General features: G+C 47.6%; 1 protein-coding gene across 3 annotated transcripts in view; it reads left to right on the forward strand.

The window, feature by feature from the left end:
• BUB1 (BUB1 mitotic checkpoint serine/threonine kinase) overlaps positions 1-19,691 on the forward strand; it is a 47,915-nt gene that overhangs the window by 22,913 nt on the left and 5,311 nt on the right. For all 3 annotated transcript variants that reach the window (XM_077133724.1, XM_077133726.1, XM_077133725.1), the window contains exons 10-19: positions 7,374-7,609; positions 8,419-8,477; positions 9,515-9,643; positions 9,729-9,839; positions 10,579-10,678; positions 12,878-12,959; positions 14,745-14,916; positions 16,445-16,532; positions 17,803-17,936; positions 18,844-18,987. In XM_077133724.1, coding sequence (XP_076989839.1) covers positions 7,374-7,609; positions 8,419-8,477; positions 9,515-9,643; positions 9,729-9,839; positions 10,579-10,678; positions 12,878-12,959; positions 14,745-14,916; positions 16,445-16,532; positions 17,803-17,936; positions 18,844-18,987 — 1,255 coding nt within the window. The remainder of the gene's footprint in view (positions 1-7,373; positions 7,610-8,418; positions 8,478-9,514; positions 9,644-9,728; positions 9,840-10,578; positions 10,679-12,877; positions 12,960-14,744; positions 14,917-16,444; positions 16,533-17,802; positions 17,937-18,843; positions 18,988-19,691) is intronic.

Consider the following 19,691-nt stretch of genomic DNA (forward strand, 5'->3'; position numbering starts at 1 on the left):
TATGCTGTTAACTTTAGCACACCGTTTGCATTGTGTTTTAACCTAAAATTTCCTCTTTTCCCCCTTTTCGAATATAGATTCAGTGGTGTAAATCACACACACAGAGCTGTGCTTCCATCCATATCCTCCTCCGTGGCCAAACCTTGTGTTTATTTTTACGAGAAACTGTCAGACAATTTTCCTAAGTGGCTGCACTTCGTTCCTTCCCACCCGCGGCGTGTGGGACTCCAGTCCCTGCATCCTCACCAGTGTCCTGTGTCAGTCATTAATCTTAGCTGTTCTGGCAGGTGTGTGGTGGGATCTCATGTGGTTTTAATGTGTTTTTCTTTCTTTTTTTTTCGCATGGGCAGGCACCGAGAACGAACCCGGTTCTCCAGCATGGCAGGAGAACTCTGCCACTGAGCCACCATGGCCCTAATGTGTTTTACTTGATAATGAATGATGTTGAACACATTTTCACTTGCTTTTTTTCATTTCCATCAACTGCCAAGAGTGTGGCGTTGCAGTCTCCTGTTGTGATTGCAGAATTGTGTTTTCTTCCTTTATCTCTCAATTCTTCCTTCTTTATTTTGGAGCTCTTATTAGGCTTATTAGGCTTATTAGCTCTTATACATACTCACTTAAGATTATGTATTCCCAATATATTGATAATTTATCATTATGAAATGTCCCTCTTTTGTCTTGACCACTACTTTTTAATATTAATATATCCACTCCTGCTTTCTTTTGATTTCTGTTTGCATGGGATATATTTTTTTCCATCTATTTACTTTCAACTCATTCATGTCTTTATGTTGAAAGAATTATTTTATAAACAGTATATAGTTTGGTCTTTTTTTTAATCTCCATCAACAGTCTCTGCCTTCTAATTGAGTACTTAATCTATTTAATTTTAATGTAATCATTGATATTGTTGAATTTGGGCTACTATTTTATTATTTGTTTGTCCCCTCTGGTTTTTGTTAGTATGTTTCTCCTTCCCTGCTTCTGTTTGTGTTAAATAAATATTTTTAAAATTATCTATTGGGTTTTTAGCTTTACTTTTTTTTTCTTATTTTTAGTGATTGCTGTAGGTATTACAATATGGATCCTTACATTTTCATGGTCTACTTAGAGTTAATATTGTACCACTTATGCAACATTTAGAAACCTTGTAAATGACTGGGTCCACTTACTCCTGGCTGACCTTTATACAATAATTGCAATATTTTTTACAGCTACATACATTATAAATCCCATAGTACATTATTTCAATTTTCCTTAACCAAAACGAAGTTCTTCTTTGTAAAAAAAATTAAAGGGGAAGAAGATTTTAATATATTTATTGTTATTTTCCATTTCTTCAAAAATCCACATTTCCATCTTTTACTTCTCTTCAGTCTGAAGTAACATTTCACAGCATTTGTGTAGCACAGGTCTCCTGGCAACAAATTATTTTAGGTGTTTGTTTGTTTTTGTTTTAATCTGAACATAGCTTTATTTCACCTTCATTCTTGACGGATACTTTGATGATATAGGATTCCAGACTGACAGGGTATTTTGTGTTTAGCATTTTAAAGATCTTATTCCACTGTCCCCTGGCCTCCATAGTTTCTAATGTGAAGTCATTCGTAGTCGAGTCATTGATCCTGTGTATGTAGCATGTCGTTTTCCTCTGGCTGCTCTCAGGGTTTTCTCCTTATCCATGGATTTCAGCAGTGTGACGAGGTTGTGCCTATGCGTGGTTTTCTTCATATTTACCCTGCTTCAGGTTTATTGGATGTGTCGGTGAGGGTTCAACCAAAGAAGCAGAGCCAGTAGGAAAAATGTATACTATGAGACTTATCATGAGAAATTTATTTAATTGTGGGACTGTCTAATCAAGTCTGGAATGTGTAAGTCCGGTAGTCAGGAAGGGAAGGTCACGAGCAGCACAGAAGTTCAAGGGCACAGGCCAGAGCTGAGGTCCAGCAAAGAGTGAGAGCCATTGTAGGTCCAGCTGCTGTCCAGCCTCGCTCACAGAATGCCTGAAGCTTCCTCTTTGGTCACCTGCTGATTAGGTCGGGCCTACCAGGATAATCTTCCTCCTCTATAGGCATCGGATCAGGGTCTTTACTTTCCTCTGTAAAACCCCTGGAGGCAGAGCCTACACTCTTATTTGACTAAGAAACTGGAAGGAAGTGTATGTGTGCTCTGAAATGGTTGCTACCCTCCTTCCATCCTCACTGCTTAGCCCAGCCAAGTTGACAAATCAAAACACCATCATACTGAGCTTGCTAAATCAGTAAATTTATGTTTTCATCAGTTGAGGAGGGCTCTTTTTTTTTTTTAACATTATATCCCTTTTTTTTCCCCAAATAATTCATCCCCTCTCTCCGTTGTTTCTGGGACTCAACTTCATACATACTTTAGATCTTTTCCACTGTCTCACATTTCTCTGAGTCTCTGCTCTTTCCTTTTCTTTCTCCGTCTTTTTTCCCCTGTGTCCCTCACATTGAATTCTAGCTTGTCATCTTCATTTAGCTGTTAACCCCATCCAGTGACTTATTTCAGATATTGTTCTTTTAAGTTCTAAAATTCCTTTTGTAGTGTTTTGTCGTTAATGTTTGGAAAAACTTTTTATTTCTGCTGAGATTTTCCATGTATCCACTTATTTTTTAGAATAGTTTCCTTTGCCTTGCTGAAGTGAGTTAAGGTAGCTGCTTTAAAGTCTTTGCCTAAATAGTAATTCCAGCGTCCATTCCCCTCGGGAGGTCTGAAGTGTCTGCCTTTTCACCTGAGAATGGGCCGCCTCTCCCTGGCTCTTCACACATCAGTCTTTACTGTAGCCTGGACATCCTGAATGTCATGTTGTAGAGTCTTTGCCTCTGCAGAGTGCTGATGTTTTTCCTGTAGCAGGCAATTGGTTAATTTAGGGTACTCAAGCTGCCTTAGACAGTTCAGTTCCTTCACGCCTATGGTCAGCTCCATGTGAGCTGTCTCCGGTTGGCTAGAGGCTTGGGCAGAGCTCCTACATGCTGTCCTCTGACTCCCTCATTTCCAGGGTGGCCTGTTCACCTTTGGCAGTGCTGGTGGCCCTGAGCTCTGTTATGCTGGGAAGACTCCCAGTTTTCTTGGACCTGCAGCCTCCCACGCAGCCTGCTCAGCCCGCCCTCGGCCTAAAAGCCTTGACATCTGAAGCTTGCCCTGCGCCAGACCCCTCTGCCAGATGCTGGATCCCCTCTGGAACCTGCCTGTCTTTATGCACGCATCCGAGTCTCCTATACTTTTGTGTTTGGTCCACGGTTTCTAATGTTATCTGTGGGAGGGTCAGTCCATTAGCCAGAGCACTGGTATAACCCAGGAAGGGCCTTACTGCTCCGCTGACACTGGACTTTGATGGGCATTACAGTTTTTCACTTGGACTCAAACATGTTTGTTCTTGCCAGCTGATAAATACCTTTCAGTTAGGAAATTGCCTCTCCTGGCTTGTTAAGAATTTTTGTGAGAAATAGCTGTTGATTTTTCTCAGAAACTTTTTCCAGCTTTTATGATGTTGAACCAATTTTATGTTACTGGGACAAACTTTTTGGTCCTGTTTTGTCATATTTTTGATACTGCAGATTTTGATTTGCTAATATTTTATTCAGTATTTTATGTATTTTTATCAGTGAAATTTGCTAATCTTCTGGCATATTTAACCTTGCCTGAATGGTTACCCATTTTTTTCTGTGCTCTGAAGAAGTTCAGATAATATAGAATGTTGCTCATTTCAAGATTTGGCAGCACTCCTTGTAATGCTGTTTGGACATGGTTGTTCAAAGCTAGGCTTTTCCATTTATTTTCTGCTTATAGTTTTCCACTCTAGTTTCCACTTCTTGAATCGTCCACCGTTTCATTTAGTCTTTCAATTTTATTGATAGAAAGTTCCATATAGTAGTTCCTATTTCATTGACCTTCTCTGTACCGCCTTTCTTATCCCTGGTGTTTATTGGTATGTTCTCTTTTTTTTCTTTCTATAGATTAAATTTTCCAGAAGCTCATCTGTTCTTCCTTTAAGAACCAGTTTTTTGCTTTATTGGCTGTATCTGGTTCTCTTTTTTTAGATTTTGTTCTCCATCTTACTATTTTCTTTTCTCTTTATTCATTGCTTCCTTTCACTTTCTTTAGGTTTGTTTTCTTTTTTACCTCCTTGATTTTGTATTTATTTTATTTGTTTATGCTTGGTCTTATTTCCTAATAAATAAACGTTCCTCAAGTACCACTTTGAACAGTTTTGGTAAATGATGCTCTTATTTTCATTTATTCCTCCAAATATCTGATTTTTCTAAAGAGTTACATGGGCTCATCTTTTTGAGTAATTTTTTTTTTCTATTTTAGTCTTTGGAACAAATTTTTTTTCTTTATTTAAATATTTTTATTTAAGAAAACAAACAATACATTTGGAACCACCCAAAATGGATATATTAGTTAGCTTATCCATGGGCATATTAATTAAAACATCTAAATAATCATTGTAAAACCTGTGTTTGTACAATATGTTTCCTAAACCAATTTGAAATTAAAGCTAAGGAGAAAATCTACAGATACAGATATGAGTTTCTTAAAATCTAAATAGTAAGCACTATCTTAAGCACCATTTGATTAGCTGTCTTGGAGTAAGCCTATTTGGAGTTACTCTGTTTGGGATTCATTGGGCTTCTTTGGTCTGGATGTTTGTGTCTTATATAAGAGCTGGAAGTTTTCCCCCTAACTAGCCTTCCTACCCCTATAACTTCTCTTCTTCAGGGACACTAATAGTCCTTAAACTTGTACACTTCGTGGTGCCTGTCCTTTTCCCGAGAGCAAGTTGCATTTTTTCCATTTTTCTTGCTATTTATTCTGTAGAACGTTCAAGTTCAATTATCCTGCCTTCTAATTTGCATATTTTTTCTTCTGCCTCTTGAAATCTAGTATTATGACTCTCTAATATACTTTTTTTTATTTTTGGCATGGGCAGACTCTGGGAATCAAACCCAAGTCTCTGGCGTGGCAGGTAAGAATTCTGCCACTGAGCCACTGTTGCACTGCCCTCTCATATACTTTTAATTTGGTCAATAGAATCTTTCTTCTCTGTGATATCTTATATTTTTCTAATCTTTCAAATTCTTCTTTGTGCCCCTCCAGTATCTTGATATCCTTTATGTCCATATGAACAACCAAATGCTGTGTCCCTCGGGTAATTTAGTTTGGTCGTTTAGCTGAGCCAAATCTGCGTGAATCTTTACATGCTTTGATCTTCTGTGGTAGACAGGGCATTTTAATGTCTTAATAAGGTTATTTTGCCGAATCTCCTTGTATTAGCTTTGACGATCCCCTTTGGGATTTGGCTTTTCAGTCCTTCTCCTGGAAACCAAGCTCATGTCAAGTGGGATTGCAGTTCTACTTGGGGCTTTACTCGAGAGCTAGGCAGGCGGGCAGCTTGTCAGACTGCACTTTCCACTTCTCCCCAGCAAATGGTGCTGAGTCTTCTCGTCCCCAGGCCCACCTGTCCATCCGCACACACCTGTGGTCCGGGCCTCTGTAGGGAGAGAGCAGAAGTAAGAACCCAAACAAATCTTTCTCTGGTTGGATGTGGGGCCAGCACCCTCCATATCTCCCCTCCTCCCCAGGGAAGGGCCCCCATCCTTGCCAAGAGCCAGGCACCCACAGGGGCAGAGAGCCAGCACTGACCCTGACCGGGTGGGCTCTCTGCACAGGAGAGGTGCATCTGCCAGCTTTCCAGCTCGTCCCGGCATGCCCAGCTGCGAGCAGAAGGGAGTCTTCCTGTGTGGGCTGCAGGACCGCGAGTGGAGACCATGTGTCCCCCACCCTCTCCATCCTGGGTCCCAGGTCCTTCCCAGGCAGGGCAGGAGGCCCCCGTGACCACTCGCATCCTGGAACCACGGTCCCATCACTTCTGTTGTAGGCACCTCTCCCACTCTGCTGTCTTCACTTTCAGACGTATCTGGGAGAACTGTCCATGTTGGCACAGTTTCCTCCTTTGTTCGCTCTGTGTGGGTGTGCCGTGCTCTCTTTAGCCAGTCTGCCCCACCACCTAGCCTGCAGCTCTTTTATGAAAATGCTTCAGGGACTATCTTTGTACACAGGCTGTTCGCGGAAATCTTAGGATAAATTCCTAGAAATGGAATTGCTGTATCAAAAGGCGCATGCATTTGTCATTACGATGAAGACTGCCAGTATGCTGCGACTGCGGTTTTCTGATGCTTTTATTTCCGGGTGAACAGACTGTGTCCTGCTGTGCTTTGTTTGTAGGGAGTGGGTGAGGCCTAGAGTAAGCTGAGCCGAGGGGCTGCCTGCCTGTCTCCTGCTTGCTGAGGAACTCCTGAGTCGGTGCTGATCATACGCACACATTATAGACAATCTTTGAAGATTTAAAGAAATAATAGAACATAGAAATCAATTAAGTTCCATCCTGAGATAAGCACCGTTAACATTTCACTGTGGCTCCTTCTGTCTTTTGTGCACAAGCACACGTGTTCATGTTGAGTTCTGTCTTCATCCTCTAATCTTTTACCTCCTGATGCCTTTGTAAAGGTACTTTAGAAATTATAGAGAGTGGGTTGCATTTCATGTAGGAAAATGCTCACTTTTATACTGTTTTTAATATTTTTAAAAAACACGATTTATATTATTGCATACCTGTTCTCTAATTTATTGACTTGTCTTATTTGGATATTTACCATAAATTTTAATTTTTACTAATATGGTAGGTGAGAAAATGAATGGTATAGGTAATTTAAACTATGTTTTTTGATGGCAGCGTGTACTAACTTTCTCTATTTTGTCCATTTGTCTGTGAAATAACTATTCTCACCCTAAAGATCTGGTGTTTTTCTTAACACTTTGTAAGAATACTTTTATATGGTGAGCCTATATTAACCCTTCTGGCTTTTAGCTTTATAATATTAGGGTGCGGTGCCCCGGTCTGCACATGCGCGGGGGCGGGGGGGTGTGAGTTAGGCTGCTGCTTCCTCCCAGTGTCAGCCGTGGCTTCAGGGCGTCGTTACCACAGTTTATACTCACACTTCCTGCTCCTGAAAGGGAAAGCATCTGATCACATCTGAGCATTTGATAGCAGTGATTTTGTGGATCTTTTCCCAAAATTAAGGAAAAAGAAATGAGGAACTTCTTAAATACTGGTACAACTGTAAGGCTGGCCATTCCGAAGTTACAGGTGTGAGCTGCCAGTTGTGAGGAGGCCGCAAGTGCGCCCACTGCGTGCAGTGTCCTTTCTGTTGACTGTCCCGTCAGGATGCTGGCAGGGGTAGGGGTGCCTCGGGGAAGCAGGCGCCGTTCTCTGAAAAGCTGTCACGCCAGTTAGCAGTACTCGGGACTCATTTCCTTCTTGTGTCTTTGTTTGCTTAACCTGAAAGGACACGCCAGCACCTGTGGGGCCACGTGCAGGCGCCCGGCAGGACCCCGGGAGCTTGTCTACACTAGCCATAAATCCACAGTCCCCCAGGAACGTGGAAGAGACCCCCGAAGAGGCGCCTCCTGCACCCCTTCCCGTGGTTGCTGCAGCACTGGCATCTCCCACCGCTGGCCAGAGTGCAGCCCACCCTGCCCCCTGCACGATCCAGCCAGTGGTGGATCCCAGAAAGGACGCCAGGTGAGCCGAGGGCCGAGGCGGCCGGGATGCAGCCTGCGAGACTGAGAGCGTGGTGTGTGAGCGACTTTCCGATGGTGTGTCGCTGGGAATCCAAGTGGCCTGAACAGTGACCCCAAGGCCCCCAGACTTACTAGTCCTGCTTCTTTTAGAGCCTCGTCTGTGCTCCACAGTCTGTTTGTTGCTGAGGGAAATATAGCTATGTGGAGATGGCCTGTGCGTGCAGGCTCGGGCCGCCCTTGGGGGTGTGTTGCTGGCCAGACGGCCCTGGCAGCCCCTCCTCATACTTGGTGCCTGACCGGGTCACTGAGGGCCTGCCCCAGGCTGGGACAGACAGAGGACAGCTGCGTCCGGGATGAACTGCCCATGGCATAACTGTGTCATGTACTGGACTTCTCATTTCTTGATAACCGTTATTTGTAAAATCCGGAGGAAAAATGGTGGCTTCTGCTCATGGGAGGAAGGCTTCTGGGCGCTGCACCCCCAGCCCTTCCCTGGTGGTACAGGTGGGGCCTTGTGAGAGAGGGGGCCTCTCCCTGCCCGGGCCTACGCTGGGGGTGCTTGGGTGGTGATAAACTTAGAGTTGGCCTTTGTCTGTAAGGGCTCCTCTCCTCTGAAGGAACTGGGGAGAAGACAGAGCATTTTCCTTCCTGAGACTAGAGAGTCTGCCGCAGTCCACCTGTATTTTAGCAACAGGCTTGTGGTTGTTGTGAGTGTTGATGCACTTAACCAGTATTTCTTGAGAATTAGTAGGATTCTGATAGGTCAAGCATTTTTATTCTTTGGTGTGTCTCAGAAGTTCTCTCTTCCAGATGTGTGAATAAGAGTACCCATGAATTCAAGCCTCAGAGTGGAGCAGAGACAAAAGAAGGTAATGGTTTGTTATCGTAGATTCGTTACTGGTGTGGCTTTCCCGACACCTGCAGTTTGGTCCAGTTCCCAGACCATGAACTTGTTGGTTTCCCTTTAGTGCTGGAAATGATTCCAGTCACTGAGCACTTGGAATAAAGGTAGAAATTCACCTGCAGTCTTGTGTTAATTTACACTCCTTTACAGACTTAAATTGTGAAAACTTCCTACTGAATTTCCCAGCAGATTAACCTGAAATAAGAGTCGTCTTTACTGATATTGCAAGGCAGGAGAGGTGACCGGGAGTCTAACTGAGTGTTTTACCTCTATTGCACACGACTTTCTTAGAGTCACATAGAGCTACATCTTATGGATGACACAGGATGCGTGGCTGGGCCTTCGCCTCTGCCTGCCCGTGTGACCACGCCATCCTCTCCACTGGTGCTCAGCAGGGAGCAGAGCGGGCGAGCAAGGCACTTGCACAGCTCTCCTTCCGCCCAGGCTTGCTGCGCTCTCCGAGAAGGATGGGGTCACAGGCGCAAAGGACGGCCTAGAAAGTGTGGGGGGAGGGGTGGCTGAAAGGGGAGGCCACGCTGAGAAGGTGAAGTTCAGGCAAATCTCGAGGGAATAGCAGGTGCCAAGGCTGAGGTGGGGCTGTCCCTCCTGAGGTTTGAGCGTGGCCAGGGTGTGCCAGGGATGAGGGAGGAAGTTGAGGTCCGAGTGACCAGGGGGCCACGTCTGCCGGCCTGTCAGCGGAGGAGGGGGCTGCATCGATGCCTGGCCACATGGTCCCAGCGTGAACCCCTCAGGCATGGGGTGGCGAGGTGCCCTTTGGTTGACCTTAGACCAAGCCTGGACTCTCCCAGCCTCACTTGTCTTTTCTGTAAAGGGGAATTCTTGCCTTACCCGCCTCTTGGGGCTGTTGGACAGACACGAAAGCACCCCAAGAATCAAGTCCCTAGTGGTAGTGAACAATTTAGTGGTTGAAGCTACTTAAACTCTGTATCTTCTAAATTATGCTGATTCCCAAAGTATGCCTTGTCTCCCTTCTTTTCATAGTATGTGAAACACACAAGGTTGGGAACACAAGTTCTTTTCATGCCACTCCAAACTCGTCGCTGGGACCGGCTCAGACCACGCCGTCAGGAGCACAGCCATCGCCCACCGTGCACACGAAGGAAGCGCTGGGTAGGGCCCAGGGCACAGCCCCCACGGTGGAGTGGCCAGGCCGCCCCAGCACACTCACAGCTGCACCCTCTGCGCCCATCTTCAGGCTTCATCATGAACATGTTCCAGGCGCCCACACTCCCTGACACATCAGATGACAAGGACCCGTGGCCATCACTGGACCAGAATGAAGATGCTTTTGAAGCCCAGTTTCAAAGTAATGGCAGTTTATTCTGAATTACCTAATTTAAAAGCGGCATAGCACTGGGGTGGTCGCCACAGGAACTAGCCAAGACTCTATGGGCTGAGGCCCTGCCCTTGATTGGCCTGTCACTTAAGGGCAGGAAAAAGGTATGGACAGAAATAAGGGAGTGTTTGGCAAGGTCCTCGATGTGGGTTATAGGCTTGTTTTGTTTGTTTTAAAGAAAAAAAAATACCAGTAAAAGTAAAAGAAGGATAAAATCTCCACAGTAGGGATGCCTGGAAGGCTTAGTGCCTCGGGGTGACATGAGCCTCTCCTGGGAGAGAAGCCAGCAGCCAGGCCAGAGGGTTGGGGGCCACGGCTAGTGGTCTAGAGTCAGGATGTTCTTGCTGGACGCCAGAGAAGTGGTCAGACCCACTGGACCTGGGGAACTTGAAATGTAAGTCTAAGAGTCCAATCCTTCCTAGCGGGAAAGGAGAACCACCGCAAGAAGCTGTTCTTCAGTAAGTCGGGGGGCAGCGGCGTGTTGGAGGAGGCGGGGCCCTTGCCGTGTGCTTCACAGGCGGGCCCCAGGCTGGAGGCCTCAACCTTGCAGCCATGGGCAGCGTGCTCTGTTGTCGGGTCGTTTGAAAACTGATACAGGTTCTTTTCTCTAAGCTGTTATTCACTTGTTATTTGCAGTAGTAGCTTAGCATCAAGGATAGTGTATTTTCCCAATAAAATAATGTAATGCTATTTTTTTACTATATTGCAGAAAATGCAAAGTCTTCTGGGGCTTGGGGAATCAATAAGATTATCTCTTCTTTGTCCTCTGCTTTTCCTGTGTTTGAAGATGGAAACAAAGAAAATTATGGGTAAAGAACTATCAAGTTAAACTAAAACAAGAAAAAAGCTATCAAGTTAAAAAGATATATTTCTGTGGTGGGTGCTGTTGGCCGAGAGGAGGCGAGGTGGCCGCGTGGATTAGAAGCTGTACTGAATGTGGACGAATTCACTGGGAGGTGTCTGCCATGCTCCACTTAAATCTGCAGGACTGGTGAAGTGAGGGACAGGCTGAATCTCCCTGCCGGATCTGAGGGTGGAGCTCTGGGGCTGCACTGCTGCCAGTGTAGTCGTGCAAGGAGAGACCAGGGTCAGTGCGCGTGGCCAGCATAGCGGAAGGAGAGACCGGGGTCAGTGCGCGCAGCCAGCATAGTCGTGGAAGGGGAGACCAGGGTGAGTGCGCGCGGCCAGCGTAGTCATGCAAGGGGAGACCGGGGTCAGTGCGCACAGCCAGCGTAGTCGTGGAAGGGGAGACTGGGGTGAGTGCGCACAGCCAGCGTAGTTGTGCAAGGGGAGACCGGGGTGAGTGCGCACAGCCAGCGTAGTTGTGCAAGGGGAGACCGGGGTCAGTGCGCGCGGCCAGCATAGTCGTGGAAGGGGAGACCGGGGTGAGTGCGCACGGCCAGCGTAGTCATGCAAGGGGAGACCGGGGTCAGTGCGCACAGCCAGCATAGTTGTGGAAGGGGAGACCGGGGTGAGTGCGCACAGCCAGCGTAGTTGTGCAAGGGGAGACCGGGGTCAGTGCGCGCGGCCAGCATAGTCGTGGAAGGGGAGACTGGGGTGAGTGCGCGCGGCCAGCGTAGTCATGCAAGGGGAGACCGGGGTCAGTGCGCGCGGCCAGCATAGTCGTGGAAGGGGAGACTGGGGTGAGTGCGCGCGGCCAGCGTAGTCATACAAGGGGAGACCGGGGTCAGTGCGCGCGGCCAGCATAGTCGTGGAAGGGGAGACCGGGGTGAGTGCGCACAGCCAGCGTAGTTGTGCAAGGGGAGACCGGGGTCAGTGCGCGCGGCCAGCATAGTCATGGAAGGGGAGACCGGGGTGAGTGCGCGCGGCCAGCATAGTCGTGCAAGGGGAGACCAGGGTCAGTGCGCGGCCAGCATAGTCGTGGAAGGGGAGACCGGGGTGAGTGCGCACGGCCAGCGTAGTCATGCAAGGGGAGACCGGGGTCAGTGCGCACGGCCAGCATAGTCGTGGAAGGGGAGACTGGGGTGAGTGCGCGCGGCCAGCGTAGTCATGCAAGGGGAGACCGGGGTCAGTGCGCACAGCCAGCATAGTCATGGAAGGGGAGACCGGGGTGAGTGCGCACAGCCAGTGTAGTCGTGCAAGGGGAGACCGGGGTCAGTGCGTGCGGCCAGCATAGTCGTGGAAGGGGAGACTGGGGTGAGTGCGCGCGGCCAGCATAGTCGTGGAAGGGGAGACCGGGGTCAGTGCGCGCGGCCAGCGTAGTCGTGCAAGGGGAGACCGGGGTCAGTGCGCGCGGCCAGCGTAGTCATGCAAGGGGAGATCGGGGTGAGTGCGCGCGGCCAGCATAGTCGTGGAAGGGGAGACCGGGGTGAGTGCGCGCGGCCAGCGTAGTTGTGCAAGGGGAGACCGGGGTCAGTGCGTGCGGCCAGCATAGTCGTGGAAGGGGAGACTGGGGTGAGTGCGCGCGGCCAGCATAGTCGTGGAAGGGGAGACCGGGGTCAGTGCGCGCGGCCAGCGTAGTCGTGCAAGGGGAGACCGGGGTCAGTGCGCGCGGCCAGCGTAGTCATGCAAGGGGAGATCGGGGTGAGTGCGCGCGGCCAGCATAGTCGTGGAAGGGGAGACCGGGGTGAGTGCGCGCGGCCAGCGTAGTTGTGCAAGGGGAGACCGGGGTCAGTGCGTGCTGGGGGCGACCAGGTGTGGACAGACTCTTCTGGAGCAGCACAAGAAAGGGACATGTCCAGTTCTCAGAGGAATTCGTGGCTGGACGCGCCATGGGCCGCACATTGCAGATGAGATATAGAGGGTGTGTGGCGTCGGTAGCCTTCCACCGGTCACGGCCCCTGCTTTCTGTCCCTGGAACTCACAACCCAGCGAAAGGAGGTTTCTGTACTTCCCACCCTCATTCAGCCACTGCGTTCACCACTATTCTGTAGATGGTCAGGTTGATTCAGTTGTTTCTCAGTTTTGTTAGAACTGCTGTAAAACTAAAGCGTATCTGTACAAATATTAACTCTTTACTATTTATATTTTTGCCAATTTTTCCTTAGATTGCCACAGCCTAAAAATAAACCGACAGGAGCCAGGACCTTTGGAGAACGCTCCGTAAGCACATTTCCTTCAAAACCAAATGTAAGTAAACCTTCACCCATGAAATGGGTCTTACCACTGTTTCCTCTTCATTTTCCCCTATGGCTGAGACAATCGAGTGAGGTAATGGATGTAAAACCATGCTGAAAAATAGATGCTTATATGAAGAATGTGCTTCTTTTAGAATATTCAACAAACATTCGAGTGCCTGTTTTGTGCTGGACACTGTGTCAAGCAAAGAGAGTAAAATGAATTTGCCTGGCCTTCAGGCGTGGGGCACCAGCAAGGGGGCCTGCGGCCTTCGGGGCAGGACCAAGGCTGCCGCTGGAATTCCAGCCTCAGCAAAGCAGCCTTTCTCGGCAGCCCGCTGGCCTGGTGTTGTTCCACTTGGGTCACTACTGGGTCCGGCCTCGACCCAAGTGCTACCTGCTGGGGCCCGGGCCCTGGCCCTGGCCCTCGGGCTGCTGTGTGCCCGCTCTGGCTGTAACCCGCTGTCATTTGCCCTTGCTAAGGAGCCGCGCTGATTACCCCCCGCCCCCACCATGGATTCCTTTGAATATACCATGACCTAGCCTTTTAATCCTCCCGATGGAATGTTGACCTTTTCCTTAAAAATATCCCAGTCGGACCGTGTTTCACAAACACTGGCAAAACTTCCTAGGCACACTTTATCACACGTTGATCCCACCGCATGTGCCTCGGCCGAGGAGACCACACTGTCTTCCTGTGCCCTGGCCGTGAGCGCCAGCCGACGGCTCTGCCCTGTGTCCGCCTGGGGGCAGCCAGCCAGCGTGTCCTCCCGTGCTGGGGGAGATGTGTGGGATTGGGAGGACAACGCCGTTAGCATAAAAACCCCCAAGCGTTTGCCGCCCACGGAAGGGCCTGCGGGGTGGTTCTGTCTTTTCGCTAGACCCTAAAGCTTGACCTTTGTGCTCTTGGAGAAATGGCTGGTTCTGGGGGGAGAAAGAGGGTAAGGAAGGATGACCCTGGAGCATCAGAAAGTCAGGGAATGCTAAAGAAAAAAAAAAAAAAGACGTGAGCCAAGTACCAAAGCTGGAGCAACTTGAGCAACAAAATAAATAGAATAAAATAATACGGGATGATGACCCAGTAGACAAAGTGAACATCGTATTGATAAAAGCAGATGGGAGAGCGGACAGAGCTTCCTTACAGAAGAATTGTAAATAGTAGCTGTGGAAGGAGTGAGAGCAGTAGAGAGTCTCCTTCCACACCTGGGAGCGACGGGACAGGGAAGCCCTGTGGGTGGGTCCCGACGCCCCTCGGTGAGACTGTGGGAAGAAGCAGGACGTCTGCGTGGCCTCAAACCGCCCCCCCTGCGCTGTGATGGGGGGCATGACTGGCTGTTCTCCCCAGAGACCCACCACCCTTCTGAGCACCGCAAAGTTCAGGAGAGAGTAGGGAAAGCCAGTCTCGACTGCAGCCGGCGTCTGCAGGGCTCGCGTCCTGGGACAGAAGCTGAGCGCAGCCAGCGGTGTCGTGCCATCTGCGCCCAGCTTTTGCAGATGTACCTTGATTAAACAGGTGTTCACTTTAGGGGAGCCTGGCCAAAGGGTTCTGGAAGCTCTGTACCATCGCTGTAGCTTTTCTGTAAGCCTGAAAGCTTTCAAATTAAAACCACAAGGTTTTGTGTGAGACGGAAGTCCACTGACGTGTTAGAGATGGAGCCTCCCCGTTCTGGGGAGAAGACCCACGGTGACCCCAGCTGATTCTTTTTTATTTCAGTTTTTTCAAACCTGCGTATTAATGTGTAAAGTTCATGGGTGAGACTGGGAGAGTGTTGCCTTTTTCTGTCATTGTCTGTTGCAGGATGTGCCTCGCCCGGAAGGGTTCTGGGATGACTCCCCCGTCTGGGGGACCCTCTGCACCAGAAGCCTGGCCGCCAGCCCACAGGGCCCCGGGGACTTCACATCTGCCGCGCAGCTCGCGTCCACGCCGTTCCCCAGACCCCCGGGCTCCGGGCACGCTCCAGAGGACAAAGGTGGGAGGCGCAGGTCAGGGCTGCTGCCACCAGCTCTGAGCCTCTCAGTGGGACAGCTTTCTTCCTGAAAATTCTAAATGGAAAGTTTGAAACCATAGTGAAGAAATGGAATATTTGTTCTTTGTATATTAACTATATGTGATTTTTTCTTTTGGCATACTGTCTTAAAATCTGTGCATTTTAAAAATGTGATAATAGGAATATAAGTAGAACAAGGGAAAAACCTATAGAAACATTTAAAGGCAAATATACAAAGTCCAACCTAGTTGTATGGTTTATCTTCATTATATATTTTACAACAAACAAAAAGACCATTATAGGCAGATTCAATTTTTTTGAGTGCTATATTTTCTAATTTAAAAAACATAACAAATAGCCAGTTTTAGATTAACTGATATGTCTACACATTATTTTAGAGATGTAGCCAAGTACTGTACTCAGAAAACAGTATTTCCCTTTTCTTTTCAGTGATCTGACTTCAGGAGGATAATGATAAAGTCACAGTCCTTATTTCTACCTCACTCCAAACATGACACCCCCATATAAAAGATTTTTATGTTTGTGAATTGAGCCCTGATACATGATTTTGTCATTGAGCACAGCTACTTTATATCGGTTAGGTGCCAACATGGGATCTGGGACCATTTTGCCATTTCCCTACCACTAATTTACTAGCCAAACTCACCTCTGTCCTATAGTTTCAGCAAAGCTATATGAAAGCTCTACTCAAGAATTCCACTTCCTGGATGGAAGCATATTTTAATGTGAATTCAGAGCGTATACACCTAAGCATTCTTGACTAAGGAGCAAGAATTTTTTTCTTACGGCACTAACCCAATATATTCTGTTATTTCTGGACTTTTAGAGGAGAGCTCAGTTGAAACTTGGGTAATTGTCAAGTGCAATCACAAGTTTGACATTTTAATTGAAAAAATGTTTAAGGTTTGTTTGGTTTTTGTGGGGGTTTTTTCTTCTTAGTTTAATCCTTTAAGAATCTTTCAAAAAGTCTATATTGGCTGTTTTTAGAGTTCTTGCCACTTGAGTTCTATAAACCGAAATTAATGTTCTAGGACAAAAGGTATGAGCACTTATTCAGGGAGGGACACCAGGGAGCTCTAACCTGACACGGGGCTTGCTAGAAGTCCGTTCCATGTCTCTGGCCCACCTAGCTTGTGTGTGTGTTTCAGATTTAAACGCTGGTCTTTCCGTCAACTAAATGCTAGCGGAGGGGCTGGGACTTGCTGGGCTTCCCACACACCAGCCTCTGGTCTGCAGCAGCACCGCAGCCTCCTGCGCCCCGTGTGCCGATGAAGGGGTGTCGAACAGAGGGTTAGCGTTGAAGGCCTCATCTGTATTAGGAGTGGGGGGATTAGTGATTTTCCCCCCATTTTTAAATCTTAAAGCACTTTTTACCACGATCGCTCTTTTGAAATAATGAAAATATTTTTTAAAAGTCCTTGACTTTGTAACCATATCAGAGTATATGTGTATGTTTAGGTGTTTGTTTCTAATTCTTTCTGTATTTCAGAAAATGTGATTGTGAAACAGTTCACCCATGTGACTTTGGATTCCTGTGAAGAAAACACGGTGGAGCCCTCAAAACACAGGAAGTTCAGGTATATGAGCATTTACATGGTTCTTTCCCTCCCAACCTCAGTTTTTAAATGAAATTAGAATAGCCAGCCCCCACCCTTGACAGCTAAGGCCTGCAGCCAGAAGGACCTCTGTCAACGTGAGCCAGTGACAGACCCGACACCGTCCAGGCACTGGGGGGCCTGGGGACGTCTCCTCGTTCCTGACCATGCCATTGTGAGCAGATGCAGTCCCCTCCCCAGCCAGATACCCTGGCGCACAAAGACTGTCACAGAACGAACAAGCACATAATCACTTCTTTTTCCCAATGTAATTGAAAAGATCAGTTTCTTTTAAGAGGACGAGCAAGATTGAAATGTTCAAATCTCTTAGGTTCTGTGCAAAATGCACATTTGTCTCAGTCAGTGCTTGCCAGAAGTAAAAGTCCCCTTATCTGAATAGTCTGGTAATGTAACAGGTAAAAGCAGTTCCTGTCTTTTGTGTATTGTTACTTTCCAGGCACAGCACTTGTGCTTTCCATGCAGGGCATCCTTTAATCAATCTTTGCAGTAGCTTCCCCAGCGTGGATGAGAGACCAGGACTGAGAGCTGAGGAGCAAGCGTGAAGGCCTGCGCCTTCTGAGTGCAGGATTGAACTGGAACCCACATCTGTTTTGTTCTCACCACGCTACCATACTTTCTCTTATTATCAAAACTACTTTTACCAAAAGTATTATCTGATCTCAGAGCCTAGAAAATAAAGGAGGGAGCAGAGTAGATTTACAAAGGAAAAAGTAGCTAATGAGCATTTAGAAAATGGTTCGTTCACTAATAATAAAGTTAATGCAAGTTAAATAACTTCTGCCCTTCACCTTAAAATCGCGCCCAGTGGGCAGTGTGTATAGCGGGGGCCTCCACTGGCCTTCTTTGATTTTTCTCCCAATTTCTAGGGACTATGCTATTCTAACTTTTTCATATTGGAAAGGGCCATCAATAATATGGCATGGAGGGATGGAACTGGTCGATGTTCTGGACAGGCTGGGCCCTCTGGGTGTCAGGACTTGTCTGGCCTAAGAACCCATCTGGAGGTTGTAGGTTTCTGAAAAGTGATCATAGTGCATGGAGCCTATGTAGAATCTCACATAATGCCCTGGGTGCTCTTTAGGTCTGGCAGGAATGGTTTTGGTTGGGGTTTGGCCTATGGTGTCATTTTAATTGCCACTCCTAGAATGAAAGGAAACTGGTGGAACTTTAATATGATCAGAGCCAAAAGGTTTCTAATAATGCTTTTTGTTTTGTTTTCTTCTCTATCCAGTCTAATTCAAGAAAAACGCCCAGGAGGAGTGTTGCCCCCGGACGTGGGCCAGCCCCCTGCCGCCGGCCTTGCCAGTGTCAGGCCTGGAGAAGACCAGGCACCGCGTGTCTCAGTCAGCAGCGCCGATGCCCCAAGTACGAACAGACGCTCCTTCCTAGAGGCGCCACCGGACAGGGGCACTGGCGTGGGAAACCTGCTCGGGGAAGGACACCCCGGGCAAGCACCCCATTCAGACACAGCTGCAGGGCCCTGTCGCCCACTGTTAGCTGCAGAGGGAGCAAGGAGGGTGACAGGAGTCTAGGGCATCTCAGCCAAGACTGTAACTCTGTTTACAGAGAAGTAAACTGAGGCTCGGGGCTGGAGAAGCCCCCGCCTCACAGGACCAGCCTTGCGCGTGGTTGCAGGCTGGCCTCGAGAGGTCGCCCGGAGGGAGGACCAGGGCCGTGGCCACTAGACCTGCGGGTCGTGATCGAGTGAAGGCAGCCTCTGTCCTTGGGTGAATGTGTTACTCGCCCTGAGGCCCTGGTCTGCTGCCAGTCTGGTGGGTAGTTCAAGCACAGAGGCTGCATAAACACGCACATCCTGTACGCTTATCTCTTTACAATTATTTCCCTCTTGGGCCCAAAGTAAGTCTCACAGATTGTGCACAGGTGGTAGAAGCATTCGAGTGCAGCGTGTTTGTGGGTGTGAGTGAAGGCCATGTAAGGCTGCACAGGGCCCAAGCACGCAGGGCATGGCCAAGTGCCCCAGGCTGTCCATGAACTGCCCAACAACAGGCCCCCCGCGGACCAGGGCTGGACGGCAGATAGGGACAGGGGCACCCCAGCTCTGCCACACCAGAGTGCTGGCCACCTTCAGCTCCTAGCAGATAATCCACTTCAGACTTGGGGAAATGTTTTTTTATTTGAATTAATGCTCCTTAAAGGATAATGCTTTTGAAAGCTTATTTAATGACTGTCTCCACTTTATCTACAATTTCTTTGATAAAATTCTTTTAAGATACTAGATTCATTTTAAGTTTTTTGTTCCCATTCCTTTAAGATGTCATCATTGAAAACCCATGGGATGAAAAGTTGATTCTCAAACTTTTATCTGGGCTTTCTAAGCCAGTGAGCTCCTATCCAAATACGTTTGAGTGGCAGTATAAGCTTCCAGCCATCAAGCCCAAGGCTGAATTCCGATTGGGTAAGAATTGCGTAGGTGATTTGACTCTCAAGTCTTGTTTCTGGGAAGTTAACGGCAATGCCTGTGTTGGCTCTCTCCTGCCCGCCCCTCCTCGCCCCCAGTAAAGAGTTGGAGCTGTAGTCTTAGGCCGAGAACGTTTTGTTAAACTAGGACCATAAGACTTGATTGCTGTTGGGAGGGCAACTTGGCAATATCTGTGAAAACTGAAAATGCATACTTGTAGATCCCTCCCACTTTGAAGGGTTTCCTGCAGGTGTGCATTTGTTCAAAATGGCATGAGCACAAATGAAAGCAAAAAACTGGAATCAACTCAGGTGTCTATTGATAGGGAGGCTAATTAATTATGGTAGCGTTCTTCAGTAATACACAGGCACCTGTGACAGGTGAGGGAGCTCCCCCTGCTGATGTGGAATGCTCCAGAACATGCATGAGGATGGACTGTGGTTAATAGAACAGCTATAAAAATGTTCTTTCATGGATTGTACTAGTCTGCCATACTAATTAATGTAAGGCATTGATAAAAAGGTGGAATATAGGACCTCTATATTATATGTATTTTGTGCATGATTTTTTCTGTAAACCTAAAACTTCTCTAATATTAATTTTAAAAATCCCAAGTGGGAGGAGGAGACAAAACATATTGTTAAATGAAATAGGCAGACAGTATGCATTATATGCTACTTGTTGTTTCTAAAAAGGGGAAA

The sequence above is a fragment of the Tamandua tetradactyla genome, chromosome 17, assembly GCF_023851605.1.
Source record: "Tamandua tetradactyla isolate mTamTet1 chromosome 17, mTamTet1.pri, whole genome shotgun sequence".
Lineage (NCBI taxonomy): Eukaryota > Metazoa > Chordata > Mammalia > Pilosa > Myrmecophagidae > Tamandua > Tamandua tetradactyla.